At 38.5% G+C, this 11,861-nt stretch overlaps 1 protein-coding gene across 1 annotated transcript; it reads right to left on the reverse strand.

Moving 5' to 3' along the window:
- Positions 1-3,955: 3,955 nt before the first annotated feature.
- Positions 3,956-10,465, reverse strand: LOC106950203 (probable G-protein coupled receptor 52). Its single transcript, XM_015036895.1, has one exon. The coding sequence runs from the start codon at positions 8,845-8,847 to the stop codon at positions 7,729-7,731; it is 1,119 nt and encodes a 372-aa protein (XP_014892381.1). The 5' UTR covers positions 8,848-10,465; the 3' UTR covers positions 3,956-7,728.
- Positions 10,466-11,861: the final 1,396 nt, after the last annotated feature.

Consider the following 11,861-nt stretch of genomic DNA (forward strand, 5'->3'; position numbering starts at 1 on the left):
TTGCAAGTGCAAAATGCGGCTGACAACTATGTTGAGAAGAGATGCAATAACAGAAAACACGACTGGTCAAATACTTGGAAAATTAAAAATGTGCTCCAATAGATAAAATAGATGACAAATATCTTCCAGCAATGCCAGTTTTAAGCAGCAGGATGAAGTAAAAATTTCAGCACATCCTCATGTTATGGTACAACATCAGAATGTCTCAATGCTCTGGGTCTAAAGCCCAACAAGATTATATTTGCTGCATGTTCCACAAATTTTGCAATAAAACCAAAAATAAAAACTCCATGATTAGACTTTAACATTATGTTATTTAACCTGCCAAGATCCTGGTTCATTGAATGTCTTTTTGTTTCTTCCACTTGTATCTGAAAGTGAAATCTGAAGACAGCAGCCTTTGCCACAACATTAGATTGTGGGGCATTTACTTTAAACAAAAAGAAAACTCAGAAAAGTTTTCAATATAAAAGCTACTAAACCCTTGTTGGAGTCCTTTTGTATGAGACTGCTCCCAAGTACAATACTTTATGTAGATTAAAATAAATTACCTTTTCAAGTCAATGATTGAGAACGATAAATAGGTTGAAGGAAACATTTTGCAAGCCAGTGGATGATTTGACATTTAGTCCACAAATTATTGCCCCCAGTAGAATAAAAAGTAGTAAATTCTTATCTGAGCCTTAATAGCTTCTATTATAAAAGTTGTTTGGAGCTATTAAAGCCTGTAAAGGACACACCTGTCAGCTATCAAACCACAGTCTGCAGCCCACGTACTCAAAGAGTCATGCAAGATGCATGAGAGAGTCGAAGAGTGGGTGTATGAGTGTGTCCTCGTTACACCATCAAAGGCTTTTGGTGACTGCCGCGAGGCTCCGCCATCAGCACTCAGGATCTGGCTTCCTCTCCAATTATGATCCCCCACCTCGGCAGAGGGTCAGGTGGTCCTTTCTCAACCGGGACGGAAGGAGGGAAGTGGCAGGATGGAACGGGAAAGAAAAACGTAGTTGATTGCAGGCCATTTGTGGAAATGAAAGGGAATTCCTAATATAGTCTTGGCTGTGAATACTGAGCTGGCTTGGACTGGGAGCTGCTCATTCTGGGTTGGCTGAATGGTAACTGTGACTGCAAAGCTGGAAAAAAAAAAAGAACCCAAACAAAAATAAAAACGAAGATTTTGTGCCAAAAATGATTTATCTCTCAACACAGAGAAATGGCTCAAGGATTTTTTATTAGTAAGAATGTGTTTTATATAGTTTTGTAGAGCGGTAAAAAGTAACTTTAATCTGGTTCTCAAAATGTCTTAATATCTCTGTGGGTTAAAGTTGTACTGAACATTTGACTTGTGCCTAATATCTCACTTTAAGTCTGAAGGGAACGGATTACGAAGAGTTGGAAATGAAATTGCTCCTTATAATAAAAAAACAAACTATAGTAACATTAACAATAATAACGAGCATCCATGCTGAATCCTAATAGTCAAGTCACATCTGTAATAATGTGGGTGGATGGAGAAACAGATTCTCTGTCAGAATCAAGGCAGGACGCCCAAGCATTAATAATACTTCCAGTTAGAAGAAGGACGCTGATAAAATTAAAAGATTTCTTTAAAGCTAACTCTGCCAGGGGCATGAATAATCTTGGGCTTAACCATTTTCTCACTGGACTTAATATATTTCACATCCTGTCATTTTGTCACAATTTCTACTTTCTATCAGGAACACAAAATGCTGGAAAACAATTAACAAGACTAATGCCTAACCCAGAGAGTTAAAGATGACTCTAGGCCGGGTGGAGATATGATGGCTGCCACAGGAGCTTTGACTCTTCTGGAAAAGAGAGGTGTTTTTTGTTTTACTATTTCTCAAGAAGCACAGAGATCAGACATTGATGTTGGACAAGAAGGCTTCGTGTCTGCAGTCTGAACAGTCATGTCACATTTTATCTGACTTTCATGTCATCAATTTGACACATGCATAATAATTTTGCACCAGAAAAAGGAAGGACAAAGTGGTAAATCTGGAGTTAAACAATGGCTATAAATGATGATTATGAACTTATGTAAAATATATTTGCCACTGAAGTGCATCACATCATAATCCCACCACTCTTGGCTCTGACTGCATACCCAGACATTGCAATTCGTTGTGCTTCCTTTTTATTAGTTTAATTTATGTTATGAACTTGCGATGATACTGTTGACTCCCACAGCTGAATAAACTTTAAAATCAATCGGTAGACGGCTGCATCCATTGTTACTTCTGTAAATGGTTGCATCAACGTTCTTCCTCTGTGCATGCGGGTCGCTTTGGGGACGTAAACCGTTCACACAGAAGTGTCACTGCGGTCACATCATTCAGGAGAATGAAAAACCACACAAAAGAAGAACTTTCAGCAAAAATAAAATAAAATAAAAATTCTGAACTGAAAATCTAGATCTGCCAAAGGTGTTTTATTGGTCAAAGTTCTGTGAAAGACACAAAAGTCCTTTAATGTTAAAATCCATCTACTTGAATTGCCGTAACATTCTAAGAATGGGAAATGACAAAATATATTTTTTTACAGTTGATTTCTTCATTTTGTAGCATTATTACCGAGGTCTCTTGCTTTCTTTTTCTTTAACTGTTTCTACAATAAAGCTCTTGATTTTTCTACAACTCTCTCAAAGCTCTATCCAACCACTGCCATTTTTGCTCTAGTCTCCAACTTCAAAGAAATCGTTTCCAAGATGTTTCAGTTCTTTGAACTATTTACCATCTCCCCTTAAAGCTTTCTTCACTACATCCTAAGATAGTTACATTCTGGAGGTTTAGAAGCTCATCTGAAGGATTTCAAAGGCAAATCTACAACCAGGAACAAAGCACACTCATACAAAGTAAATATCAACAGAAGATATGATGGTTTGGAAGAAGAAATACACGAACAAGATGACGCTACGTTGCAACATAAACTCATCACTCATTCGGCAATAAGGTGGAATTTTAAATCTTGAGTTGCATTTTCTTACAACATGTTACTAAGAAGTGGATTTCCAGGACAGAAATCCATATGCTATATGATGCATTTAATACTTCTTCTGAGGCAAAAGTACAGAGATACATGCAGATTGCAATTCTCCACAACTACTCACTCCTTTGAAGAACTACTGACAATTATTTTTGTTCAATTTATTGCAAATTCCTCCTTATAAAATATTAGTGAAGAGAATTTATTTTTGCTGAAGACTGCAAAAAAAAAAAAAAAATTAGCTTGAAATGAAAAAATAAGTTAATTTCAACTGATGGACTCAATTTACTTTAATTCAATAATCAATAATTAATATGTAGTTGAAATTTCTTTACTTTCTGGACGAGCCACTGGGATCACTATAATTTCCAGGCTGTCTTGGCTTCTGGCATTTGTTGTTTGTTTCTTGGGGGGTTAATCCCCTCAGTTTCCTCTCAGTAGGTAAAATGCATGCCCTATGGAGCTGAGGTGTGGAAAATGACTTCCTCAGTCCAAACAGTTCTGCAGGTTTTGCAGGATACTCCAAATAATCATACGTAGTCATATGGCCAGTGTTTGTGCAGAGGCTCAGATTGTTTTTTACCTATTGAAAAGCTCTCTGATTTTGACATTGGTTACAACTCAAACCATCACTGCAGGCTGATCAAGAAAAAACCCAACTGAGAGCTGACTTCTAGCTCTACTTGTTGTTTAACTTATTACTATAACAGGAAACACCAGGCTTGAAAGATCACCCAAAAAGTAGATATTTGTCACACATCTCCATAAAGCAGATCCACATGTAAGTATCTTTAGATAAAAGCTGAAATGTTTATCTATTGTCTCATTATTGGATGTAAAACACAACAGCAATAAAAACATTATTCTTGTTCTCATTCGTTTGGAGAAAGATGTCAATAACTGCTCCTTTTGAAAATAAAAGAACAAATAACGGCAACAACATGGAGCGTGTACGTCAATATTTTTTTTTTTTTACTTTTATTTGGTTCGGCAGTAACAGCAAAACCATAGTCTTTTTGACACAGTTTCAAAATAAAAAAATATAGATTGTGTAATTTAACAAACTCACCTTCTACTCAAAACAGCAGCAGCCTATAGAGGTTGTTTTAACACAAATATATGCACACATACCTTGCTTTATCTCTTTTTGAAAAGTGAGGATCACAGCAGAGTAAAAACAAGTTACACACACTTTACATATAGTATTCCCATATACAGTATACTGTGTAAATATTTATAAACCACTTTATTAATAAATATCTATCACCCTCTAATTTATAGTCGTGTGCAAATGTTCCTATCAATGCACATGAAATCAAGAGGACTTGTTTACAACATGTTACAGTTTTTGACTTGCTACCACTGCGGTTTGTTCAGTGCCGTACAGAAACATTAATTTATTGTTGTTTTTTTTTATAATATCTTCTTGAAATACCCTGTAACAAATCATACCAGATGAAGAATAATCTGCAATTTCAGTAAACAAAGTCAATTTTGTTAACAAATGAACTTTATAAGTTTACTTTAAAAGAAACTTTTCTTTTTCTGTTAATGACTTTTTACCACATTAAGTTTATACAGGACTGATCAGCACATTTGCTCTACCTGACCTAATTTTCACCTAAAATCCAACAGAACTAAAAAAAGAAAAAAAGCACCAAAAATGCATCCCATTAAAGTCAAATGACAGAGTATTGTGAGGCTGGTATTTGTTGGTGCTTCCCTTTGTTATTCTTTATATAGACCAGACAGTATAGCTACAAAGGGGAAATCTACCACAGATGGGACAGAGAGAAATCAAAGATTAAAAGCAACTCATAGTCCCAGTGGTTGTCACTGCAGTTTTCACAAAGTCATGGCAAAGAAAGTCCAATGATCCTTGAACATGTTGAGGGTGGTTTTAAAAATGCAGCATTTCATGTTTATCATTTCTAAACATCCATTTCCTACAAAACAACCTTTTTTTTTTAGGCACATAAGCAGAACAATGTGTAGTGCATTAAAGCTGCATGAAAAACATTTTGTAGCTTCACAGAATTCACCTTTCATTATTTTAAACAGGTAGATCATTAAGCTACAAGAAACAAACGTTTCCAGTCACATTACGATTTACCAAATCCTGGCTTAAAAACAAAGCCACACTGACTCCTAAGAAGTCTGAATGTAATCTGCTTTTTAACATACGACAATGCAATCAGCAGCTTTAAAGCGAGGAAAACACAGAGAATAGCAAATGGGCGAAACACAGTCCTAAAGGGACACATGTGCTCTGTTGCTTTTCTTATTAAACACAAAAAGAATCCCAAAAAGTACCTAACATATTAAGGCTTAAACATTACTGTGAGAGTATGGTACTTCAACTGAGAGAAGCTCCTATTGGAAACATTAATTAAAATTTACCAGGAAGCAGCTGATCAGGGCTGAAACTGGAATATTTTGACTCCTAAGCAACAGATGAGAATAAAAACTTACGTTTCATTTTATTTGAAGCTTGCATCCTATCCCTTACAAAATATTCCATAACCTCCAACTAAATCCATCCATGTATTTTATTAGGGATATTATGTGATACACCAACACAAAGTAATGCATGGTTGTAGAGTCACTGAAAGAGGATGCATACAATTTCTTTAATTTTATAAGCAGAATACTTAGAAATTTGATCAAACTGGATCAAACTGCATAACTTAATTTATTTAAACTTCTGAATTTATTTGTATAAATATAAATAAACTGTATAAATACAAATCAATTCAGAGGTTTAAAGCCACAGGCTCAGGTTGGACATCTGTGGACAATCTGGTCATGATGGAAAATAGAAAAAAATAATTAAAGGAATCTATAAGATATTCTGCTTAAAGTTTGCAATCAGTCATTTGGAGCAAACAGCAAACATGAGGAAGAACGGTCAGAAGAGGCTAAGGATGAACTGGACTGCACATCATATCAACAATGACACATAGTAGGAGTAGCATTATGCTGTGGGGATGCCTTCCTTCATCAGGAACAGCTTTTCGCAATTTATGAATCGATGAATGGAGACAAATAAACAAATATAATCACGTTCAGGCAGGAAAAGATTTAAGAGAAGGTCGGTTAACTTAAGTAGCATCCAAAATTACAATGAGGTGCTTTGAAAACCTATTTGTATGTAATGGACCAGCAAGAACAGACCTGAAATCAGAGAAGAATCATTGGCCAGAGTTGAATATCTAAGTCCAGATATACTCTCCATCCAACCTCACTGAGTTTGAGCAACACTTGAGTCTCCGTTGGTAGAGACGTACTCTAAAAATTTTGCAGCTCCAATTACTGCAAATTGTTGCTCTATTAAATATTGACTCAGGATGTCTGAATAAAAATGAGTGCAACAATTGAAACCATGTTTCATGTTTATTTTCCTCCATTATCCACCACTTTGTGTTTGTTCATCCCATAAATTACACTCAAGCTTATAGATGTAGCATCAAAAATATGAAAAAAGGTTAAGAGGTTGAAATATTTTGGCTAGGCTGTGACAAAACAGGAAAAGTAATTAAAATTAAAGCAAAGAACTACAGTTTTCTTTTTTTTTCTTTTCTTTATTTTCTAAACTATTAGTATCAGATTAAAAACTGTCCGGTAAAACACTTTAATTTCATTATATAGATGTGAGTTTGATCTAATTTTCATTTCCACCAACCTTTGTGTGAGGGCTTTGTGTCGTCTTTCCTATTTATCACAATGTATTGATAAAAAGCACAGAAAAATGATTAAGAGCACTATTAAGAAGAAATTGTAAAAAATAAGAAAAATAAGACAAAACAAACAAAAAAGAATAATAGAGTACTGTTCAATGCACAGATCTACAACCCATAACCGTGTTCCTGCAGGCTTAAGCATTTACACAACTGGGCATGTAATTTCAGATCAGATTTATCCTTACAGCAGTTTCAAACTACATCAGATTACATTAATCTAAACCCCCACACTTTGCTGCTCCGAAATAAAATCCACTACCATCTTCAACACATCACTCTAAAACACACAGAAAACACAAGACACACCTGGGCGACTATCCTTACGTTTGGAAAAAAAAATGCTTTCTTCCATTTATAGCTAATGATTAGTTTAGAAATAAATAAAATAAATAAATAAAATGCATTGATAACTTTGTTAAGGCGCCGATTTCAACAGTCAGATCAGTTGTCGAAGGAAAACAAAATGAATAACTAGAAAAATGATATTTTCCTCAATAAATAAATAAAAAACAGTCATGATTATGTGCTTTAATATTCATCAGCTGCTGTTGTCATGGTCACTGTTCATGTCTTTAAATATGTCTGATGTTAATGAGGGACCTTAAAGTGTATTTAAATGGACATTATGATGGATTAAAAATCACAAGTATAAATAAAAGTTTGACAAGCATTAAGGTAAAATTAGCTGTTTAATTGTTCATTTTTGGGGATGTTTGTCGTTTTGCTTTTGCTCTCGGCCTGGCATAATGTAAAGGCCTGACTAAGCCTCTGTGGTGCGGGATAATAAAATCCATCACAGAAAGCCCACCTCTCATTAATATTCTCTGTCTAGACACTGTATCTGTCTCCTTGAAAACCCCAGTCACCATTTTATTTTGAGCGAGTCAAGATTATTGTTTGACAAAACAGAAAGGCCTTTCCAGATTTTCTACTGAAAATGAACTTTTTAGGAGAATTTTAACCCCGTTAATAAAGCAGTCACTCAGATGGAGCATGAGTTTGCTCTTTTCCTCGGTTTGGGCTCCCCAAAATCCCTTTCGTCTGCACCACAGTGGCTGAAAGAGCACATAGTCTGTGACAGTCTGCGCATGCCCAAGCGAAACACGCTGTTCGACAGACTGTAGATGACACAGTTGCAGAAGCTGTTGCTAATGGCCAGCCAGGTGGTGATGAAGGACAGGGCGGGGATATCTAACACGTGAGAACTCTCTAGAAGAAAGTAGATTATGTAAGGAAGCCAAAGCATATAGAAAACGCTTGTGATGCGGAACAGCACCATGGCGTAGCGTCGATCCGGTCCGTGCCCTCCGTGATGCCCACCGCCGTTACCCTCCCCGGGCTCCATCTCCTGGCTGGGGAACCGGGCTCTCCGTTCACTGATCTCCCTGTTGTGTTGTTGGCAAATGCGAAAGATGTGGTAATAGGTAAAACAGACGACAAGTGCGGCGGGTGCATAAAGAAAGCACACCACGAAGCCAGTGAATATGGCCGAGGTGGGCCAAGAGTGAGCGCACCATTCAAATATATCCCCATGGTATCCTGGCTTACCCCAACCAAAGAAGGAGGGCAAGAACACCAGGCTGGAGTAAACCCAAATGATGGCGATGCAGCCTCGTAGTCGACATGGCGTCACCAGTTGGTTGTATGATAGTGGTTTAGTTATGGCTAGGTAACGATCCACACTGATGCAGGCCAAACAGGCCATTGAGACGCTCTTCAGAACAGAGATGACGTAGCTGAAAACCTGGCACGTGATTGGTTCCTGGACACCTGCTGGGTAGTGTAGCAGAGAGAAGGTGGGCACAAGGCAACTGAGACCAACCAGCAGATCAGCGTAGGCCATCGTCTGGATGAAGTAGCTTGTGGTGTAGTGATGCAGCAGAGGGGCACAGTGAAACACGAAGATCACCGTCAGGTTCCCGACGATAATGAGGACCGTCAAAAGCACGATGACAACAGTCTCCAATATGCACGCCTCCACGCCTTCCTTCAACCCCCATCCCAACGGACAGGAGTGGTTGGAGACCCTGCCAGAAAAGATGTCTCCATCGCTGCTGTTGGCGGTGAGCGTAGGATCTGTCGTCAGTTCAGAGTGGTTCATTTTCTCGGTGTAGGTGAGTCAGATTTGTCGTATGCCACCCATAAGCAGACTGACTTGAAACCGGAGATCTGCCTGTGTCCCTCTGGTTCTTCACCACCCCTCAGTTCAAAAAGCGTATTATTCTCTCAAGCACACCTGTGCTTTTGCTCAGCATACCCTCACATCACTGCGTCTCAATCAAATGAACGGTGACTGGAGGAAAATCAGTACGGTCTCTGAAACAACATGACAACTTGTTTCTCCCTTCTTTCAAACTGAGCATGGCTGGTCATGGCAGTCAGTGGAATAGGAAAAATGATTCAACCAAAAGTGAAGTGGCATTAGTCCCGCTACCAGCATTGATCCCAGAGGCGAGTTTCCCTGCTGGTTTGGAGCCCCGATCTGTGGCCTCGTTGCATGATTTTAATGAGAGTTGCCACCAGGAGGCTGGAGATTTTAAGTCGTCACCACAGGGGCAGAGAGCACAGAAGATGTGAAGAAGGAAACCACACAAGGTTACGGGACAAAACTGAGAGCATGCTTCCTCCAGCAGATACTCTCCCAAACAAAAAATATAGCTTAGATTATTTTAAAGAGCCTCATGAGGATTGGCTCTTCAGTTTAATTCAAAGTTTCAATTTGTGGTGAGTGATAGAGGAGGCTTCCCTTATTTTGGTGGTTCTCTGTCAGCGTCTGGAGCCCATGTATGCCCAGCTATTGTCTGAATCAAAACACAGACACAGGCTACAATAACAGCGGGATATCCACAGCAGATAATGTCACAGCTCTTTCAGCGCATACGGCAGTGGGGGGAGAATTTGTTTATAAGGCATTACTAGAATTTGGTCAAACAAAGCGTGTCAAAATGTCCCCGTCACGCAGAAAAGGCTTAAATCCAAAAGTACGAGCTTGCCTCTCAGAGTTACTGGACTGCAAGTTGCACAAACAAAACAAAATGTGAAAACATGCAGGATCTGATAGACGGGTTAAATGTCAGAATCCCATGGGGTTGGGTGAAAAGACACTCTAGGAGTAAGGAGAGGCCAGCTGACAAACTCAGAGCTCCACTCACTTCCACTCCTCAGAAATCCCTGTGGCCACACTTGCAGAGACGGGTCTCAATCAGTGCACCTTTCAATTATCCCATAAACTTGTTACTGACATGATGCCTTCTCCACAAGTGCTTGATGCAACCGTAGTTTTTCTAACTACTCCTCGAAAACTGTATAGGATCCTATGTCTTTGTCTTTAAGTCCACGTCTTTCACTCTGATCAAGATCCTGGAAGTTCAACAAAAAGGGGGGAATCCACTCTAGCAGCAAAGCAACAAAAAGAAAGTCCCAGTTGGAGTCCCGGTGTTTAGCGTTGGGTTTTGGAAAAAGCCCCTTTTGCCTCAGTCAAACAAGGCAATCCATGCTTTGGGATTGTTTTTTTCAACAAATAAATCCTTGCATCCTGGAATAGGGAAAATGAAAAAGCAACGCAGTTATCCAAAGCAACAAGCAAAAATAAAAAAAGGATGACTGCATTGATGGAGATGAGTTAAAACTGCAGCGAGGGAAGAGAGGGGACGAGGAGTCCCTCAGCCCTGGTGCAGTGAGGAGAGATGCTGTGACTGGCTTACACTTCCCTCCCTCCCTACACAATCTCTCTAGCTCGCACACTCAAGTTTCGCTCTCTCTCTTTCCACACACACACACACACCCAAACAAAACCCTCCCTCTTCCTCCCTGATCTCCCTCTTTCCTACCCTCCTTGCTGCACCTGAGGCTCCCTGAAACATTATCCCATCTCTCAGACTGGCTTTTTTCCCTAGGGGTAAATTTAGAGACATTTCCTATTTACATATCACTTATCTCTCTTGCAGTCGATTTTCTATTAACTTACCCCCACTCCCGTTTCTCCTCCCTTTTACTCCACCTCTTTTTCCGTCCCTTTCCATTTCAGCCCAACACGTTCCAATCTTCATTTACTTTTTCTAATATACAGAACATAAAATATAAAGTAGTGAAAAATACTGAAATAGTCCCATCCAAAGACCAACCTGAACTATCCTCCCAATTTAATCCACGAGTCATCTAACCAACATCCCAGCATGACTGCAGGTCCTTTAGGTTACTTCATTCACACTACATTTAACTCAAACCTTAGCACAGTTATGTCTGCCCCTTGGTTACAGTTGCCAGGCAGTTTGGCCAGTTGGGAGCATCCTCTGGCCGACAGATGATAAAAAGTATCAAGTGACAGCAAATTGGCTAAGCAGCATGCCAGATGGAGGGAAAAACAGTTGAAACATATATATATATATATATATATATATATATATATATATATAAAATTCCCCTCTCACCCTCCGTGGGTGGTCTCTTTCATCACCCATATATATATATATATATAACACAATAATGTGGGGTCTATCAAAACGTAGGTCCAGGTTCAGCACTATAAACTTACATCAACTCACTCCATTTAGTCTGTTCACTTGGGTATTAGGTCAAAATTAGCTACAAATGTAATGTTGGAAAAATGCTCTCAATAACATGTGAGCTATCAATAGTAATTGACTAACATTAACACACTTCATTCAGTGTGTTAAGCTGAGCTTTTTATTGAAATTAGCTAAAATGCTAATTTTAGCTACAAAGCTAACATTAGCATGAAGGCTATCGCTAGGATAGTTTACCCTTTAGTGATATACACTATTCAAAAACAGAATACAGAAGCTAATATTAGCTACAATGTACAAATGTTTAACATAAGGAAACAGTCAGTTCTAGCCTAGTTTTCAGGACCCGTCTGATTGCAGAGGCTCAGTCCATAAACCGTGTTTTGTAAATCTCACCAAACTCTTAAAAGGCTTTGCTGTAAATCGTCTAAATATTTTCCTTCCACTAAATTTTTACATTCATGTTTACAGCACTGTAAGCACCTACACCTTCTTTAACAATGACCATTTAGCACAAAACTTAAAACTGCAAAGCGTTTATGCATATTGTCCATTAACTCTTTCCAGTGTATAGTAGATTTAACTTAAA

Source organism: Poecilia latipinna, unplaced genomic scaffold, assembly GCF_001443285.1.
Source record: "Poecilia latipinna isolate Pla-1442-1.1 unplaced genomic scaffold, P_latipinna-1.0 Scaffold385, whole genome shotgun sequence".
Classification (NCBI taxonomy): Eukaryota; Metazoa; Chordata; class Actinopteri; order Cyprinodontiformes; family Poeciliidae; genus Poecilia; species Poecilia latipinna.